The 19,880-nt window shown below is 44.9% G+C and overlaps 2 protein-coding genes across 2 annotated transcripts in view; one reads left to right on the top strand and one right to left on the bottom strand.

Annotated features, from left to right (window-relative positions):
• Positions 1–1,151: 1,151 nt before the first annotated feature.
• On the bottom strand, positions 1,152–9,065 carry TMEM213 (transmembrane protein 213). The gene is made up of 3 exons (XM_072777362.1): positions 8,773–9,065; positions 4,900–4,971; positions 1,152–3,869 (listed from the first exon to the last, which is right to left on the bottom strand). The coding sequence occupies exons 1-3, from the start codon at positions 8,915–8,917 to the stop codon at positions 3,700–3,702; spliced, it is 387 nt and encodes a 128-aa protein (XP_072633463.1). The 5' UTR covers positions 8,918–9,065; the 3' UTR covers positions 1,152–3,699.
• The window catches only part of ATP6V0A4 (ATPase H+ transporting V0 subunit a4), a 42,429-nt gene continuing 31,287 nt past the window's right edge, over positions 8,739–19,880 (top strand). Inside the window, exon 1 of the mRNA XM_072775754.1 lies at positions 8,739–8,969. The gene's annotated coding sequence lies outside the window, so the exon portion shown is untranslated. The remainder of the gene's footprint in view (positions 8,970–19,880) is intronic.

Genomic DNA, 19,880 nt, shown 5'->3' with positions numbered 1-19,880 from the left:
GGAGAGTCACAGAAGGATTTCAGGATCATGACCCGACTGAGCCAGCCAGGTACCCCAGAAATAGACTTTAAAATGATGATTTTAAAAGTCAAATAAATAATTGTGCCACACCTTAATGTTTAATATTCTATTTCTACACAAGATGTTTTGGTATAGAAATGCCCCTAACAGTGTGGATTCTGTGTCCCATGGCCTGCGATAGTGCTGGGGGCCACATCATTTACTAAAAGCAAAAATCTTAAATGAAAAGCACATCTACTGTTAGGCAGGTCCTGCTATTTATACCAGGGAGTTCTTAGATCCCTGGAAGGTGATACTTGGTTTTCCCCTTCAGGTTTTCCTTTTTAAGTTATTGACAAATCTTTGCTTTGATAGAATAAAGAGATCCCATGGTGAAGGATGATCTGAGATAAAGCACCTGGAAAGTATAACCATCAAATTATATAACTTGTCTTTCTGTCTAGTCTCAAAGAAAAGAACGATTATTTGGATTTGGTCTGTCCTTCCTCTTGTACAGATGAAAGAAAGACAATTCACAACACGCCTGAATTTGAATGTGGCAGTGGCAGCAACTACACATTATTCACTTCTAATGTAAGTACCTACACTTTGCCCAGACCAGAAGGGAGGTCAGGCACCACCTGGAGTTCCAGCTTTCTGCTTCTGAAGCAGCAGATGAGGGGTGCCTGAATGGCTCAGTTGGTTTAGTGTCTCAATTTTGATTTCAGCTCAGGTCATGACCTCAAGGCTGAGAGATTGAGCCTCACATCAGGCTTCATGCTCAGCAGGGAGTCTGCTTGAGATTCTCTCTCCCTCTGCCCCTCCCTCACTCCCCCGCTGGCACTCTCTCTCTAAATAAAATAATAATAATAAGGGAGCAAATGGAATCTTACTGCAGAGGTCTGGTATATAGAAGTGGTAAAGAGCCAAGCTGCTATGGTCACAAGGACAGGCCTCATGCCCACCCCTTCCCTGCAGCACCCCAGCTAGCCTTCTAGGCCTTTTTTTTTTTTTTTTTTTGCCTTCTAGGCTTTCGTAGTGGAGTTTGCAACCACTGATGTGTCCAACTCCAACATTCCCTACTTAGAAAACTGACCCCCACCCCCCTCGCCAAGGTGAAATGATTCGGTGCGGTTCACACTGGCCAGAAATCAGTCTTCATTGTTCTCTTTATTGCTTTTCGGAGTTAGTGCTCTCACCACGAGGTCACACTGTTTTATTTCAAAAATGCTTGCACGTGTTAAATCCAAGAGGGTCCTTACTGAATCTTTCCATCTCTAAGAAGTTCGACCATCACGTATTGTGGAAACTCTTTCCTTGGTGTTTAAAAAAAAGAGAAACACTAAGTTATGTGTGATCATAGCATCACATGGGGCGTCATGCAGACACTTGTTCACACGATTGTTTAACATGAGGGCACAGTAAATCTACCCATTTTCTTGATTAAACAATGGAGATTAAGGAAATAGCAGACTGAGCCAGGCACTGCCTTCAGTTCTCATTGGGAAACATAGGTAGATTTTCTGGAAGAGCCAGTGGCAGTAGGGCAGCCCTGGTGGCTCGGTGGTTTAGTGCCACCTTTGGCCCAGGGCGTGATCCTGGGGTCCTGGGGTTGAGTCCCACATCGGGCTCCCTGCATGGAGTCTGCTTCTCCCTCTGCCTGTGTCTCTGCCTCTCTCTCTCTGTGTCTCTCATGAATAAACAAAACAAAACAAAACAAAAACCCGTGGCAGCTCTGAATCACCTGCCATCTCTAGGAAATACTTCTTCCTACTTCAGGGGCCTCTTTTCTTGTGTTATGTTTATTTGGTTGTCCAACCTAAATCCATGTTTCCTCACAAAGGGCAGCAATGGTCTCGTAAGGAGAGTCATTTTGTCCTTTCTTCCTTCTGATGAATCGACTTCCCCCTCCACCTGACCCTCCTGGCTATGTTCAGGGCGACCAGCAACATCCGTGTGCAGGATGAGCAGGAGCCAAACCAGCTGACTGGTTATTTCAACCATTTATAGAAAAATGGAAGTAGTTCTTCTTCTTCTTCCTCTTCTTCTTCTTCTTCCTCTTCTTCTTCTTCCTTCTTTCTTCTTCCTTTTTTTGAATTTTATTTATTTGACAGAGTGCACAAGCAGGGGGAGCATCAGGCAGAGGCAGAGGGAGAAGCAGACTCCCCGCTGAGCAGGGACCCGGGATGAGGGCCTCGATCCCAGAACCCGGGGATCATGACCTGAGTTAAATGCAGATGCTTAACCCATGGAGCCCCCCACAGGCGCTCCTAAAATGGAAGCTCTGTATGCTGAACGATAGTCATAAGTACATCCAGGGCCAGGCCGCGTCCGTTAGTTCATGCATTCATTTGTGCGATGAACATCGCCAGGAGCTCTCCATCCCCGGGAGCAAGAGGAAACACACTGACGGTATGTATGTTCATGAAGGCTGCGCTTCAGGAGGGAGCAGAAGCACCCCTAAAAGCACCAGCCGCAGGTCCCCCAAGGCTGTCTGGGAAGGCTGTGAGTAGAACAGGCCCTGGGGCTGGACTTTGAGGCATGGCCTGCAGTGTGCAGGCGGTGGAAGATGTGGGGATGGGGACCGGGTGCCTGGAGCGCAGCCCTTGTCCCTGGGAAGGCGGTGGGCATCCTGGGGACAGCAGGCCGGGTGGGGGCGGGGGGGGGCCCCCGCTGGGAGGTCAGGCTTTACCGGAGGTCATCAGCAGGGGGCGCCAGCACCACGTCGTCAGGTGCCCTGGGGCGTGGCCACGGCGGGACCACGTGGGGGGCGGGGGGCGATGTAGGAGGGTCTGGCCCAGGTGCCGGGTTGGGTACCGTCCGGCAGGGCGGCCACGGAGGAGGATGCTGGACAGGGAACAGGGGCGAGAGAAGCGATGCTCCCGGGCGAGGGGTGGCAGGTGAGGATGAAGGCGACTCCTTTTTGAGATGCCAGGGAAGCCCTTGGCTGGGGTGAGGGAGGGGGGACAGGTGAGAGGGTTCTGAGCTTAGGAGCAAAGAGCCTGTGGACAAAAGCCGAAGCCAGGTGTTTCTTGGACACCTGCCTTGGGGCACAGCAGGGAAGCAGACCTCACACACCGAGAAAGGGGATTGATTGTCAGCGCCCAAGAGGAGGACCCTCGTGGACTTGGGTGCGGGGCAGCCCTGGCCCTGCTCCCTCAGACCCTCCTTTCCATCTCGCGTCTCTTCTCAACACCATCGCTGCACAGAGGGGACAACTCGGAGGTGGCCAAAACCGCATGGGCACGTGGGCACCGCTCCCCACCCCTCCCCCCTGATTTCAGCTCAGGTAGGTCATGACCTCAAGGCTGAGAGATGGAGCCTCACATTGGGCTCCATGCTCAGCAGGGAGTCTGCTTGAGATTCTCTTTCCCTCTGCCCCTCCCTCACCCCCCGCTGGCACTCTCTCTCTAAATAAAATAATAATAATAAAAAGGGAGCAAATGGAATCTTACTGCAGAGGTCTGGTATATAGAAGTGGTAAGAGCCATGCTGCTGTGGTCACAAGGATGGGCCTCATGCCCACCCCTTCCCTGCAGCACCCCAGCTAGCCTTCTAGGCTTTTGTAGTGGAGTTTATAACCACTGATGTGTCCAATTCTGACATTCCCTACTTAGAAAACTGACACCTCCCCCAAAGGTGAAATGATTCCGTGCGGTTGGGTGGCCACTGACACCCTGGGGCCGCCGCCCTGGGGCCTCAGGCTTGCAGATCCTTGGGCTCCTCCGGGCTGAGCTTCAGCAGCTTGTCCACACAGAGCAAGATGAGGGTGAGGAACCACAGGCTCCATCCAACTGCCGCGGCGATCCAGCCATACTCATCCACGCCGGGGTGGCAGCAGCGAGCCGCTTGGGGACAGAAGTCCACGTCTGCCGAGGAAGGGACAGCAAGGACACCGCGGTGCATCACCCCCCGCCCCCTCCGCCCCCCCCCCCCAGGTAAGGAATGAGACCAGAGCTCATGCTCGCTAAAGCACACTGCACAGGTGTCACCTGCTCCATGCCCGTCCCCTTATTCATCCCTCGCAGGGTGGGAGGCGACACTTAACTACTCCCATCTCCCTGGAAGGAGCCCACGCTGTGACTCGCCCAAGAGGGGGCACCAGATGGCAGAGCGAGAACTCGAACCCAGGTCTCAAGGAATCCAAAGCCCCACACTCAACCTCCACGAGTCACTGCCCTATTATGGGGGCTTCGGAAATACCCAGAAGTGAACGCACGGTTATTCAGGGAGGGCAGCAGTAAAGGGAGCCAGACATAGAAGAAAGCAAAACTTTCTGTTAATTGGATGTGTGGAAACAATGCTTGCTGCTTTAGGAAGTACTGCCTTCTTGCCCTTAGGAGTATTCAGGGAGAGGATGGACAGAAATAGGCAAAGGGTACCCAGAACAAAGCTCCTACATTGGGCAGAAGTTGGACTTGACTGGTAGCTTTTTTTTTTTAAGATTTTATTTATTTATTCATGAGAGACACAGAGAGAGAGGCAGAGACACATAGGCAGAGGGAGAAGCAGGCTCCATGCAGGGAGTCCAATGTGGGACTCGATCCCAGGACCCCAGGATCACGCCCTGAGCCCAAGGCAGATGCTCAACCACTGAGCCACCCAGGCGTCCCCCCTTCTAAGTTTCTAATGCATGTTTGGCTGCCATCCTGTGGATGGGTCGTTCAAGCCACCTGTACCAAAGATTGTGAGCCGACATCAGGGTCAAGGCTGAGATAGCTTTTAAGATATGCTATGCAAGCAGTTCTGGGGGTGACAAACAGACCATACCAGTGCACAGGAAGGTCAGGCTGGCACTCTACCACTGGACCCCAATCAACAGAAAGCAAGCAGGCTTAAGTGTCCCTCCCAGATCCAGGGCCAGCTCTGGGTTTAGGGCAGTTGTCAGGAGATGCTTACTGGGGCACTGCTCCAGGGTTCCAGGGTCTGGGTGATGGGTGGTCAGGGTTGAGTTGTCACTGTTCCTCGCTTCTGGAAGGAAAGACAGAAGATGGTCTCAGGCAGTAGGGGAATCCATTCCCAGGCACAGAGTGAAATCTTTTTTGTCAGTTAGTGGTGATAGTACACCAAGGATTATAGAAGTTCCAGTCTAGGTGCTTTAAGATGTCATGTAATAAGACTAACCCTCTGTTACGGGCCAGACTGTCCCCACCACATTCATTGAAGTTCTAACCCACAGTAGTGATTGTATTTGGAGAAAGAGCCTTTAAAGAGGTTAAATCAAGATTAAATGGAGTCATATGGGTGGGTCCTCATCCAATATGACTAGTGTCCTTGAGAGAAAGGGAAGACACTAGGGAGGCACCTGCACAGAGAAAAGACTAGGTGAGGTCACAGTGAAAAGGTGGCCATCTGTGAGCCAAGGAGAGAGGCCTCAGGAGGAGACACACCTGCTGACACCTGGAGTCTCCAGAACTGTCAGAAAATAAGTTTCTGTTGTTTTAGCCACCCAGTCTGTGGTATGTTTTTATGGCAGCAAAAGAATACACTTCCCTTTTCCTTTCATTATTATCATTCAGAGACGCTTACCTGCATGTCTCATTGACTCACAGCTTCACACTTCATCTCCTTCATATCTCATCCTTCAGTGGCCAAGGGCCTGCTGCAAAGAGCTTTCCAAACACTCTATTTTAGCTGTTTCCTATGCAAATAGCTCCATCTAGAAATGGTTTTTCTCCTATATATTAAAGCAAACACTTAACAATCTCAAATGTCTTCTCCTAACTACTTTCAATTCCCTTCACAAACTTGAACAAATGAATGTTGAAATCTGACTTTGATTGTTTACTTCTCGTGATTATGATGGTATTACTCAGGCAGATGGTTATCAAAAAAATTAAATGCTATACCACCAAATCCAGAGATGGCTAGAATTTGCAACCATTAGAATTGTCTCTTGATCAATAAATAAGGAGCGCAAAGATAAAAAGAACTTCAGTGGAAATTCTCAAAGTTCTGTCAGAGTGTGGAGGTGAGGGGGGGCTACAGAGATGAACATAAAGATTCTCAATTCCAAAAAACCATCATCTACCTTCCCTCTCATAACTGAGAATGAGCAGATGGATGATCCAGGTCTATTCTGTACAACATGGCAATTACATGTGGCTCTTCAAATTTATTAAAATGAAATAAAAAAATGCAACTTCCTGATAGTATTAGCCACACTTCAAGGGCTCAGTTACCACACTGGATCACCACATTCTGAAATGCTGCCATATTGGAAGCATAGCACAGAAATGGAACATTTCTGTAGAGGCTGCTTTTAGGCAACAGGTGTGAACAATGGAAACTTGCAGGAGGCACAAGGGCCCCCAGCGCCCCCTAGCTGAAATGCAAACAGGCTCATTAAGCGACCCACCTCGGGAATAGTCGTGAACCCTAACTGACCAATTACAACAGGCATAGCTCCTCAGATTACCAAAACAGGACATTCCCCACGCTCCCTCACTCTGCCCTATAACTATAGCCCCTCACCACCACCTAGAAGCAGACAGTCCCTCCTCTGCTGTCCTGCCTGCTGCTCCCTTGCAGTGTATTCAATAAATTTCTATCTCCTTTATTCTGCCCTGAGTAAATTCTCTCACCATCGGTACCGCTGGCCCTCACCTAATCAGGACACCCCACAACTTCCATCACCAAAAAATTTTTGTTAGATGGCATTCATCTTGGTAGATCAAGACCAAGAAGCCAATTTTAAAGAATTGTTCTGGAAATTAATTATATTGCTGTTCCGCTTCCTTTGAGGATGCAAAAAAAAAAAAAAAAAGTGGTTTAGAAACTCTCAAGGCTCCACTGACCCTAGGTCAGTGTGTCCTTCAAAGGAGCTTGTTGTCAGGTAGCAGGACAAGTCAGGAGGAAACTTCTCGTTTGGCCAAAGCCATGAAATTGCTGCTTAGAGTGATTTTATGCCACTCCCCTCCCCCCCCCCAGCCACTCCAATGTCCTGCCTGGGGTATAGTAATTACCTTGACACAATCTGATTGTTACTGTAAATTATTTACAGCTAAATGGCTTAGAACTTGGTCTTTATTTGTTTTGGAATAATTGATTCCTCAACATTTAATTTTCCTTTTTAACCCAACTAACTTCCTTGGCCTTGACTTTCATCTCCCCTCTGCCCTAGAATGGAAGTGGTCCCCATTTGGACCAAGTGAATGGAAAAAAACCTAGTTAACCAGATGCTGGTGTTAGGTTAAGCCATCTGAAATTGCCATTTGATAGGTCAAAAAATTTGTCAATATCGGTAATTTTATATGGTTTGAACTAAATAGTCTAGTTATTAATTTCTAAGAAGTTAAGCCTCAGCCTCCACCCTCGTAAGCATAGCTGGTCAGAGACTAGTCCAGCTTGGGGTCACTTCCAAAGTACAGGGTGCTAATAATTAAGTGCAGTTAAATTTGTCAGGTTTTTTGAGAGCCTATCATAAACAAGTCACTGTGAGGGTAAACAAATGAAAAAAATAAAATACTTATTTAGGGAGGGGTATGGGAAAATAAAACAAACATACTAACATTCATTGAGTGTTTACCCTGTGCTAATTTACTAACAGTTCTTTATATGCAGTAGTCTCCTTTCATCTTTATGACAACCCTATATGTAAGCGTTGTGATTATCCCCACCGTATAAATGAGAAAACTGGGGCACAGAGACATTGAGTGATTTGCTCAACATCACACAGCTAGTAAGTTGTGGAAGCCAGAATTGAGTTGAGGCTGAGTGGCTAGAGCTCATACCCTGAAACTCCAAAGGAGGGTGGTGAGGACAAGGGAGACAGGCACAGCCCTGAGGGGTCCTTGAGGCTCAGTTTTGAGAGAGGGAAATCTGTCAAGGGCAGGGCAGGAGCTGCAGGGGCAAGATCAAAGCCAGAGGCCAGGGAACCTGGGTGCTCAGTGGCTGAGCATCTGCCTTTGGCTCAAGTTGTGATCCTGGGGTCCTGGGACTCCATCCTTGCGGGGAGCCTGCTTCTCCCTCTGCCTGTGTCTCTGCCTCTCTCTATGTGTCTCTTATGAATAAATAAATTAAAAGTCTTAAAAAATATAAGGCCAGAGGCCAAAGCCAGGAGCATAAGAATATGAGGGAGTTCTCTCTGCAGGGGGAGAGCCCAGCCTGAGAGAGCAAGACAGGGGCTGCTACTCAACCCTCCTAGCGTCCATGAGCACACAGGGTAATAACTCCACGTCTCTTGTGCTGGGGAAGGTGGGAGAATCATCAACAGCATTTGGCAGGTTTTGTGCCTTAGGGTTTTATGGAAGTTGCAAAGGGAGAACAGGGTCAACGGAGGGACCAGAGGACCTCAGGTGAGGAACAGAGTACAAAGGGGCAATTGCAAATCACAATAGCCAGGGGCCCTGAGAAGGAGCAGTGGAGACACAGCGCCCATTAAAATGTCATTTTAGGCCAATTTTGGTCTCTTGATGGGAGAGACTGTCAGTACATCACATTTTTCCTGTTGCTTTGTGGCAAAGTCCAGTAGAGGTGGCTAATCCTGTCCTAGCTGAGGAGTTGAGTATTTGATGGTGGTCTTAGGTCTTAGGTAAACGTAAGACACCCCCAGCCCAACCTACCACCTCCTGCCTAATCCTTCCGGTGAGAAAAAACTGTTTGCTCTTCTCTTTGTGTGGGACCAACCCTAGCCAAAGAATCCTCCTTCCTCCCTTCCCCCACCCCTCTTCCCCCCTTCTCCTCCCTCCCCCTTCCTCCCCCCCTCCTCCACCTCTTCTCTCCCTCCCCTCTTCTTCCCAGCGTGGCCAAGAATAAAGCTCACAGTTCTACCTGCCAAGCAAGCCAAGTGGAAGGAGGCAAAGAGCAGGACGAGGGCCAGGGCGGCCCGGAGCACAGAGGTGAGGCGCTTCATGCTGGAGAGGGAGGCATCTGTCCGCACCATCCCTGCAGAGGTGTGCCGAGGGCTGCGTGCCATGTGTCCTGTGTGTGCCGTGTCTTGCGGGAGCTTGAAAGCAGTGCTGTCAGAGGTGAATTTCTGCTCTGTGTTTGGGGGAAAAGAGAAGGGGTGGAGCAAAAGAAACCAGCTGTCACTCCTCACTCTCACCTCTTTAGAAGGCAAGCTGAACTATGTAGGCTGGGGGCGGGGGGGGGGGGGGGGGGAGGGGAGGAGGGAGGGGCCATTTATGCAATTCTGCCTAGAGTTCACGTGTTATCCCTACTGATGAAAGAGGGGACAGGAGAGGAGTTTTGTGTCCTGCCAGGTCCTTGAAGTTGAGTTTGCTGCCTCTTTCATCTGCCAATGTAGCGCTGGATTCTTTCTTCTCTGTAGCACAGTATTTGCTGACACCTACCCTGTGCAATGAATCCCTGCCCTCGAAGTGCTTTCGTTATAGACATATATCATTAAAACACAGAGCAATGTTTGAGGAATGACTCCAGAAGGACAAAGGGCTTTGGTTCTTAGCAGCAAGAAGCCACCATCTGCTGATGGGATGCTTCGCGACAAATATGGTGCTTGAGTTGGGCCTTGAAGATGAATAGAATTTTGACAGGCAAAGAGGAGAGGAGGGCACTAGAGACAGGAGGGACAGATGAGTAAAGGTCCAGAGGTCAGGGGTGCTTGAGAGTCCCCTGTGAATCCGCTGCAGCCCAGATGCTCAGAGGGGACCTGAGGAGGGGGATACAGAGAGGAGACTGGCCAGCCATGAGACTGACAGACTGGTGTGCCAGCCTGGGGAGTTTGAAACAATCAGGAGGCAAAAGAAAGGCTGTGTGAAGACTTTGAACCAAATAGTAACATTTATTTATATTTGTAAAGATTTTATTTATTTATTCATGAGAAACACAGAGAGAGAGACAGAGACATAGGCAGAGGGAGAAGCAGGCTCCCTGCAGGGAGCCCAATGAGGGACTTGATCCCAGGACCCCAGGATCAAGACATGAGCCAAAGGCAGATGCTCAATCACTGAGCCACCCAGGTGCCCCAATAGTAACATTTATTGCACATCCCCCATTTATCTGAAAGGCATCTTCATAGGCATATGGGACCCAATGATGCCTAACGTGATCCTAATGGTCCAGCAATGAAATCAGCAATAAAGAAAGATGTGTGGTGCAGCATGGTAACACTCAAACATGGATATCTTCTGCGGTTGTGGGAATACGAGAGAGACGGGGGGGGGGGGGGGGGGGGGGGGCTGGGGTGGAGAGGTTAAATCTGCCTGAGAGGCACAAGGGAAACACTCACAGAGGAGAGGACATTTGGACTGGGTATTAAAGTCTGCCTACACAGATGGGTGCTGATGGCCTTTCTAATAAATGGAACAGCACACACAGGGCAAGGGAATTGTCTGTGTGCATGCAGGGCTGCCTTGTATAGATAAGTGCACTGTCTTCTTGCACAAGAACTGGCCTGGTCAAGAGAGTGAGGTAGAGATCCTTGCTCATTTGACACTATGTGGAAGGATGTGTAAACCATGTGTAAGCTCAGGGTAAGGGAGTCTTATTGGAATACATTAGCCCAGCGGAGGCATTTTTTTTTCTAATTTGTCCCAAAGTACAAATTAGTGGTGGTCCTATATTCTTGGGTTGGAGGGTTGGGGGCAGAAGTGCTTTAAGAAGGCTAATCTGGGCAGCCCCGGTGGCTCAGTGGTTTGGCGTTGCCTACAGCCCAGGGCGTGATCCTGGAGACCCAGGATCGAGTCCCACATCGGGCTTCCTGCATGGAGCCTGCTTCTCCCTCTGCCTTTGTCTCTGCCTCTCTCTCTCTCTCTCTCCTCTCTGTGTATTCTCATGAATGAATAAATAAAATCTTTAAAAAAAAAAAAAGAAGGCTAATCTGCAGGTGATGTACCCACATCTGGTTTAGACCTGCCACTTGGTCAAATGTTCAGCTACTGCTACGTACTGGGCATTTGGTATGGGAGGGAGGTCTGCAGTGGGTAAGGCAACAGAGTCCCTGTCCTCAAGAAGCTCAGGGTCCAGTGAGGGAGAGAGACCAAAAAATAATGACAGCATGATGACATAAGTGTGGTGAGGAAGTCTTGACAAAGAATGGGAAAATCATGGAGGAGGTTTGGGGACGAGGGGGTTCAGTGAACATTTCACCATAAGGAAGGCATTTTTTTTTTTAAGATTTTATTTCTTTATTCATGAGAGGCACAGAGAGGCAGAAACATAGGCAGAGGTAGAAGCAGGTTCCCTGTGGAAAGCCTAATGTGGGACTCGATAAGGAAGCCATTTTGACCTGAAACTTGAAATCTGTGTGGTCTACAAGGCACAGGAGACGGGATCAGTGTGTGCAAGACCTCTGAAGCACGAATGTGTGCCCCTTGACTGAGGAGGAATCACCATCTTGGGAGTACGGGATAGATTCATGGTGTGTCTGGTTTGACTATTGTAAATGGTCCTGAATGGCGGACTAAACAAACTGGATTCTCTCTTACAACTGGGGCACCTTATAAGGAACTTGTACATGTAGACACCTTTATATTTCAGAAACACTGGAGGATAGATCCATGGAGGGCAGGCCTGGATTCAGGGAGATCTGCTAAGAAGCTGTTGCAAAAATCCCAGCCAGATGGGGCACCTGGCTGCCTCAATTGGTAAAGCATGTAGCTCTTGATCTCAGCATTGTGAGTTCCAGCACCACATTGAGTTTAGAGCTTACTTAAAAACAACAACAACAACAACAACAACAACAACAACAACAAAAAACCCAGCCAGAGATCAAAGGAGCCCTGAAATAAAGAGCTGGACTGAGGATAGAGAACAGGGGAACAGAATCAAGAGGCATTTAGCTGGCTAAATCAACAGAAGGGAACCCAGGGAGTGGCATCCTGAGTGAAGGTTTCCAGCTGGGGCGGGTGGGTGGCCATGAAGCCAGCCTGGGGTGGAATTCCAGCCCAGCTCTTCTTGGCTGAGTGGCCCTGGCAAGATACTTTATACGTCAGGTTCCTTATCTGAAAAGGAATAGGATCTATCTCATGACTTGTTATGATGACTTAAGGAAGTAATCCATCTGAAGTGCTTCACATAGTGCTGCTGGCTGAGCAGTAAATGCTCAGTACTCAGTAAATGTTAACTATCATTTAAACAGAAGGATCATCATACATTGAAAATGTGGAACAAAGGCAGTTTTAGGAGAAAAATAATGCTATTTATGTATTTATTTATATCCTGCCTCAGTCCAAAAAAGGGTATAAGGAAGCTTACATAGAATTAATAAGCTAGATAAAGTAAATTTAAAATGAATGGGAAGAAATGAGGTAAAGAGAAATTTAAGGTAGGAAATATGAGATGGATCCGTGAGTTTAGAGCACAAAATGGCACACTTGTTTTCTAAGCTTTGTGGTAATTAGTGTGAAGAAAGAGTCACCTGCACGCAGGCCACCTGTCTGACTCATGAGCTTGCAAGGTGCAAAACAACAGTGTGAGTACGACTGCTCTTGATACCAGCACTAGAGAGACATTTTCTCCTTGGATCCTCCACAGAGATGACATTCCTTAATGGGACAGACACTGTTCTCAACATTTCCCTCACAGTAAACTCCGTGATAGGCTTCATAGACCAGGGCTGGTGTATCCCGCGAGCACTAGAGAGGACAACAGTGCATGGGGTCAACAAGATTTTCAAGGGTCTTGAAAATGCTTGAGACCTGTAAAGATCTCAGACTGTGCATTCAAAGGTGCTCAGATCTCAGACTGTGCATTCAAAAAGAAAATATGGGGATTATAAGGAAAGGAGAGGAACTGAGTGGGAAAAATTAGGGAGATAAACTGTGAGAGATTACTAACTCTAGGAAACAAAGAGTTGCGGAAGGGGAGGTGGGCGGGGAGGATAGGGTAACTAGGTGGCAGGTACTGAGGAGGGCACTTAACTGGGTGTTATATTTTGGCAAATTGAATTTAAATTTTAAAAAAGTAAAAAAGAAAGAAAGAGAGAGAAAGAAAAGATGGGAACACCTAGGTGGCTCAGTGGTTGAGCGTCTGCCTTTGGCTCAGGGCATGATCCCGGGGTCCTGGGATCAAATCCCACATCAGGCTCCCTGCAGGGGAGGGAGCCTGTTTCTCCTTCTGCCTATGTCTCTGCCTCTCTGTGTGTGTCTCTCATGAATAAATAAAATCTTAAAAAAAAAAAAAAAAGATTTCAACAGCAAAGTTATACAATTCATTTTAAATACATAAACAGAAGCAATCTAACATAGGATGTTGGGTGCATCTTAATATATTTGATGTGAGCAGATCGTGTCCTTCCAAAATGATGACAGCCTGGGACATGCAGGGATTTGAAACAGCCCTGCCTGGGGTCTTTTTGACAGTGGTTTGAGTAGAACCCACTGATCTAAACAGACAGTATCATATTGCATCATACCAGTGAAAGCAACTCTGGATGTAACTGATGGAAAGAGCAAGGACAATAATCTGTCCCCACTCTCTCTCTTTTCAACACAGTGTTGTTTGGCTGGGACTGTTTTAGATTAGGTGTTTCCAAGTCAATTGAAAGACAAACATTTTCTTAACAGATGAAAAAATTTTCTTACCCTAAAATAGAACTGGATGGACTTGACTGGTATCTGATAACTCATTAATTCCCAAAGGAAGAGCAGCAAAGCAACTATTTTTACAAACGTCACTATTATTAGTTTTTTTTTTTTTTTTTTTTTTAAAGCAGGTCTTTAATTAATAACTCCATGCGGCTGGTTACCTCACCTAGCAACTCTCTCATACATTTTACATTAGGTTTGCTTTGGAGAGCATACCGGGAAGTTAAATTGCTCAAAGCTAGACATTCTACAGGAACTTCCTCAAGATTTTTTTTAATGGTTGAAATAAGTGTTTGGTTACACATACTTTAAAAAAAAGTCCAGGCTAAAATGTGGCCAGGCTCCATGGTAGTGGTTGAGATGGGATTGGCCAAGATGGTGGTAGGCCTTCACTGCCTTCTAGTTCATGTTTTCCCTGATAAAATTGCATTTAAAAAAGAAAAGGAGGGGGCACAGTGTTTAGTGTGGTAAAAGACAAAACCAGCATTCTGTGGCCTGGAGTGGCTTCCTGTAGATAGGATATTATATGTTAAGGAAGCTTCCCTTGTGATTCTGGTAGGCCCCTTTCCGTCTTCCACCTTTGGGAAAAGAAGAGACCACTGGCTTTGAACTTGGGGTTCATTTCCAACTAACCCATCCTGTAGAGAATCATGGCCCTCACCACGACTATGCCTGCTATTCCCTAACTTCTGACCAGAGGTAGATCCATGGCTCTTTCTGTAGAGGGCTTTGTCAGGATCTGTTTTCACAAAATAATGTCAGTCTGTAAATGGTGCATGGGGCTGAAATACGTAGCTTCACCTAAGCAGGATCTAGTTTGCGGGGTAGCTTAACTACACTCCCTGCTGCTCAGTTATGGGTTTATAATTTGGAAAGAGTGAGAAAGAAAAATGGAGTTCAATCTCGAGATCATGCCCTAGAATTGATCAAAGTAATCGAGTGAACGAGGTCTTGAGTCCACCGTTTGGAACCATTTTTGAGCAGTTCCCTAGGATAATTCATTCAGCTCTTGCACTAGGGTGGGCAGTGGTACCAGAGAGAAGTAGGGTGAACAAAGGGATGGGATTTCTTCTCAGCTAAGGCCATCTTCCATGTAGGCCCTGGATCTCATTCCTTCCCATCTTCTTAGGTTGCACTGTGATCCGTGAGCATACTTTGATGATTTCTATGTTTTGCTATTCATTAAGACCTATCAGATGGCCATTTTTGGTAAACATTCGGTAGTGCTTGAAAAGAATGTGCCATGCAGTTGTAGGGAACAGTGTTCTGTGTAAGTCCATTAGGTCAAGAGTGCTAATTGTGTGGTTCACATCCCCTATATCTTTCCTGTTTTTAAAAATCTAGCCTGCTTATTATGTTAAATATCGAGACAGATGATTGTGGATTTCTCTGTTTTCTTTGTAGTTTCGTCTATTTTTGCATTAAATATTTGAGGCTGTCATTAGGTCTCATGCAAATATAGAATTGAAATGCTGGTGAATTGAACCTTCTTTAAAAAAATAATTTTGTAAAAAAAAAATCATTTTGTAAAATCCCTCTCTATCTCTAGTGATACTTTGTGCCATCAAGTTTACTTTGTCTGATGTTACGATAGCTAACTCATCTTTCTTTTGCTTAGTTTTGCATGCTGGGTCTTTTCCCAACATTTCTTTCAACTTTTCTAAATTCTTACCATGTTTTTGATGTGTACTTTTCGAAAACATAGTGAAGGATTTTTTAAAAACCTGGTCTTAGATTCTTTGTCTTTCATTTGGCCGCTTAATCTGTTTACATGGGATGTGCTGATACTGATTGGTTTGGGTTTGACTCTCCATCTGACCAGTGCTCTCTGATTTTCCCATCTGTTTCACATCCCTTTTTTTCTTTTTTTTCCACCACTTTTGGATTGAATTTTTCATTCCATTTTTTACTGTGTGCATTCTTGTCTTATCAAAGTCTAATATTAACTGATACTTTTACCCTCTTCCCAAATAATGTAAAGAGCTTGGAACTTTATTTTTTATTTTATTTTTTTAAAGATTTTTATCTACTTATTCATGAGAGGCATAGAGAGAGAGAGAGAGGGCAGAGACACAGGGAGAGGGAGAAGTAGGCTTCATGCAAGGAGCCTGACGTGGGACTCGATCCGGGACTCCAGGATCACGCCCTGGGCCGAAGGAGGGCACTAAACCACTGAGCCACCCAGTGATCCCCAAGAGCTTGGAACTGTAATACTACTACTCCTGATTTCTATATCATGACAGTCATGTATCTTAACTATATACATATATATTTTTTTAACTTGGTAACTCATTATTGCTATTTTTATACAGTGAATGTTTTATGTTAAATTTATTCATATATTTGCCACTTTATTGTTCTGGATTCCTTTGTGAATGTCTCGTCTTCCATCTATGATGCTTCTTCTCCTTAAAGAATATCTTCAAGTATTTCCTTGGTGAAATGATTAATGATCTAGGATAGGTTTCTCTTCATTTTTTTTTTTTTTGAATTTTCTTTTTTTTTTTTTTTTAAAGACTTTATCTCTTTATTCATGAGAGACACAAAGAGAGAGGCAGAGATACAGGCAGGGGGAGAAGCAGGCTCCATGCAGGGAGCCCAATGCTGGACTCCATCCCGGCACTCCAGGATCACGCCCTGAGCAGAAGGCAGGTGCTAAACCGCTGAGCCACCCAGGGATTCCCTGAAAGTTATTTTCTTTCTTTCTTTCTTTTTTTTTTTTTTTCATTGAGTGTAGAATTCTAGGTTGATAGATACTTTCTATCAGTGCTTTAAAGATATTCTATTTCTTTGGACTTCCATTTTTTCTGTTGAGAACTGTCCATTTAACTGTGCTCCCTTGTAAATAATTTGTCTCTTTTTTCTTTGGCTGTTTGTAAGATTTTTGCTTTGCCTTTGGTTTTCAGAAGTTTTATTACAATACATTCAAATATGGATTTTTTTAAAATTAATCTTGCTTGGGGTTTGTAGGCAACCAAATATGGAGTTTGATGTCTTCAATCAGTATTGAGAAGTTGTCGGCCATCAAATACTACTTCTGTCCCATTCTTCTCTCTCTGTCTGGTCTTCCAATTACACAGAGGTTAGATTTAGACTCTAATTCTCTTACCCTCTTCTTTATTCTCTATGCTTTTGTTTCCATGGGCTTTATTCTGTACATTTTCTTCTGCCCTATTTTTTATTAAATCTCTTATCATCTGTGTCTAATTGACTTTTGTAACTATACACTGAATTCTTAATTTCAGTTATTTTAGTTTTAGTTCTAGAATTTCCATTTTGTACACTTTTAAATCACTTTTTGTTATATAGTCTCACTTTTCATCTTCATGAACAGAGTGAGTATAATTTAAAAAAATCTTTTTGATAACACCAGTATTTGTTCACCCCCCCTGATTGGTTTCTATGGTCCATTATTTCTGTTGGTTGGTTTTCATTCATGTTGCTTTGTTTCCTTGTATACCTGGTTATTTTTATTATGTGCATAATTGCAATTACACACAATTGTTTGTAGAAATAATTTAAGACCTAGGATGAATCATGATTTTTTTTGGTTTGGTTTCTTTGGTCAGCTACTTGGGGCCAACAACAATCTGTTACCATGTGTCTTGTCTCCCAGATTGAGATGTTTATAGCTATGTTGTAGACTTTGTAAGTGTTAATTTATTTTGGTCACCTTTCCTTCTATGTGAAGCTCTTTGGAAAATTTTTTCCCCGAGGAAATAACTAGAGATGACACAAAATGTGAAAATGAAAGCTTAGAGGCAGCTTATAATGGAATAAAAAATAGCTTTTAAAATGATGTTTTAGACTGATATTTAATTATTTGGAAATACACTTGCTATATAATACAAAGCAGAAAAAGCAAGATGTGAAACTATATATTCAGTAGGATTCCAGTTTTGTAATATACATGAATATACAAAGAAAAAGCTTGGAAAGCATCCTATCAGGATTTTAGCAGTGGCCACATCTAGAATGAACACTTTGGGATAATTTTTATTTTCTTCTTTACACTTTCATATGCATTTCAAGTTTTCTGCCATGAATGCATATTACTCTTTTTTTGCATGCATATTACTCTTGTAACCAGGCTATAAAATCAAATTAATACATTTTAAAAAGAATAACCTGGGTGGTGCAGTCAGTTAAGCATCTGACTTTTGGGTTTGGGTCAAGTGGTGATCTCAGGGTGGTGAAATCAAGCCCTGAGTCAGGCTCTGTGCTCAGTGCAGAGTCTGCTTCATGTTCTCTCCCCAGGTTCCCTGCCCCTCCTGCTTGTGCTCTCTCTCTCTCTTTCTAAAATAAATAAATACATCTTGAATATTTCACAGGGTGGTAATGCAGTTACCACAGAGCAGATACACTACATTTAACAGTACTTATGGTGGCTTGGGAAAATTTTCAATGTCAGGGAGACTTCTTTTCCATTAAAAATTTTTTTAAGTGCTTTTTATGTATCTATTTTTTTAGAGCGAGACACTGAGAGAATAGGGCAGAGAGGGGCAGAGGAAGAAGAGAGAGAGAATCTTAAGCAGGCTCTATACCCAGCATGGAGTCTGACATGGGGCTTGATCTTAAGACCCTAAGCTCAGCCTGAGCCAAAATCAAGAGCCAGATTTTTTTTTACTTTATTTATTTATTTGAGAGAGAGAGATAGTGAGATAGAGCATGAGCAGGGGAGAGAGGGAGAAGCAGGCTCCCTGCTGAGCAGGAAGCCCCATGTGGAACTCGATCCCAGGATCCTGATATTATGACCTGAGCAGAAGACCAGTACTTTACCAACTGAGCCACCCAGGTGCCTTCCCCAACAACAACAACAACAAATTTAATAAATTAAATTTCAAGTTGCATATGGTACAGAGGACTACTTATTGACAGCCTCCATTTTTGAGGTGCACAAGGTATACAACAGAATGTACAGACACACTCCAGAATGTTCAGGACATAAAGAAGACTGGAAGTAAGACACAGAAAAAAAACCATAGAATCTCAGTGTTGGAAAGGGACCTATAGGCCATCTGGTTCAATCCTTAGCCTATAAAGAATGTGTTTCTACAAAGAAAGTAGTGAATTAGAGAGCTTGGTATGGGTGCATTTGACCTCACCCACCTCTCAAGGTTGTTACTTGGACTTCTGCTAAAATGCCTTATGTGGCAGGTTTCTTAACTAATTTTTAAGGCAGCCAGCTACACTGTGGGACAGCTCTACCTGTTAGAAAAGTTAGTGAGTTACTAGCATCAAATAGGTAAGGGCATTTTAAGGTGAAGTTAATAAACAGTGGGAGGGGAGGTCCTGTCCAGCTCTACAATTCCATGATTGGCAATTTCTGGCTTCTTCATTCCAGCCTTACTACTTGTACAAAATATTTCTGTTGGCACAACAGTGCTTGTGGTCAGATTCATTTTGTGTTTAATAAACAGAGATGTATGTTCTCAAAGAGTAATTTTAAGCTAAGGTTTTGGGGAAATAAACTACATGTTTATGATAAACACTTGGGCAATTTTTCTTTTCGTTTGTCCACATGAGACTAAAAAGGATCAGAGAGCTGAGTCAGACATTGTTGGATGCTTTTTCCCAGCATTCAGCTTCTTCTCTGTGGCTGTGTACTTCTGGTTGCTTCTATAACTTTACTCTCTGTCTTTTGTCTGGACTGCCCGTAGACTGGGCAATCAGCTGTGAGTCAGGGGAGTTCTGGATTCCATGTTCATATTGTCATCCTCTGTGTGACCTTGGGGGAAGCCATGTAACCTTGGTGAAGATGCTGCCTAAGAGATGTGATGGGGGCTCTCTGGGAGGGAGATACATGAGGAAAATCCAGGGAAATGTTGCTTTCAATCCTTTGTGAGAAAATTTTTGTCTAGGGTCCCCAGGACTCTCCAGAGGGGTAGGCTATCCCTAGAAGAGGTTTTGCTATGCATAGTGCCTAATGCATACAGATGTTATGTCCTTTGAGAGAGAGGGTGATGTAAAGAGACCCTGAGAGTCAGGAGTCCATATTCTGCTTCCAGCTCTGCCACTAATTTGCTGGAGGATTTTAGGCAAATCCCTTCATTCCTTGGGGTTGTTTCCTCATCCCTAGAGTAAGGGGATTGGACTCAATGATCTCTAAATTTTCCTCCATGGTACGATTCTGTGACTTCTATGCACAATGTGGTATATTCCATGGAGAAGAAAGTAGAGGTGGCAATTGTGCCAAGAAGAGTCTTACCAGTGGAGTCTGGGGTAAATATTATTACAGAGAAGGCAAATAAGTGGGGAGGTGCTCTCAAGTGAAAAATTTGGAGGTCTGAAAGATAAAATGCATCCATGACAAACTTTGAGGCATTCTCTTCATGATGAAATTTTATTTTCCTACATCTTACTGCCAGTCATTCTGTGACTTGGCAAGGGAAG

The sequence above is a fragment of the Canis lupus genome, chromosome 15 (assembly GCF_048164855.1).
Source record: "Canis lupus baileyi chromosome 15, mCanLup2.hap1, whole genome shotgun sequence".
In the NCBI taxonomy this organism is placed as follows: domain Eukaryota; kingdom Metazoa; phylum Chordata; class Mammalia; order Carnivora; family Canidae; genus Canis; species Canis lupus.
This window is presented reverse-complemented; position numbering and strand designations above follow the sequence as displayed.

Bases quoted from the DNA above. Each gene is read 5' to 3' on its own strand.
- TMEM213 (XM_072777362.1), bottom strand. From the start codon at position 8,917: ATGGCACGCAGCCCTCGGCACACCTCTGCAGGGATGGTGCGGACAGAT. The intron at 4,972-8,772 runs GTAGAACTGTGA...CTTTCCTTCCAG, and splicing joins CCACTTGGCTTGCTTGGCAG to AAGCGAGGAACAGTGACAAC. The intron at 3,870-4,899 runs GTAAGCATCTCC...CTTCCTCGGCAG, and splicing joins AACCCTGGAGCAGTGCCCCA to ACGTGGACTTCTGTCCCCAA.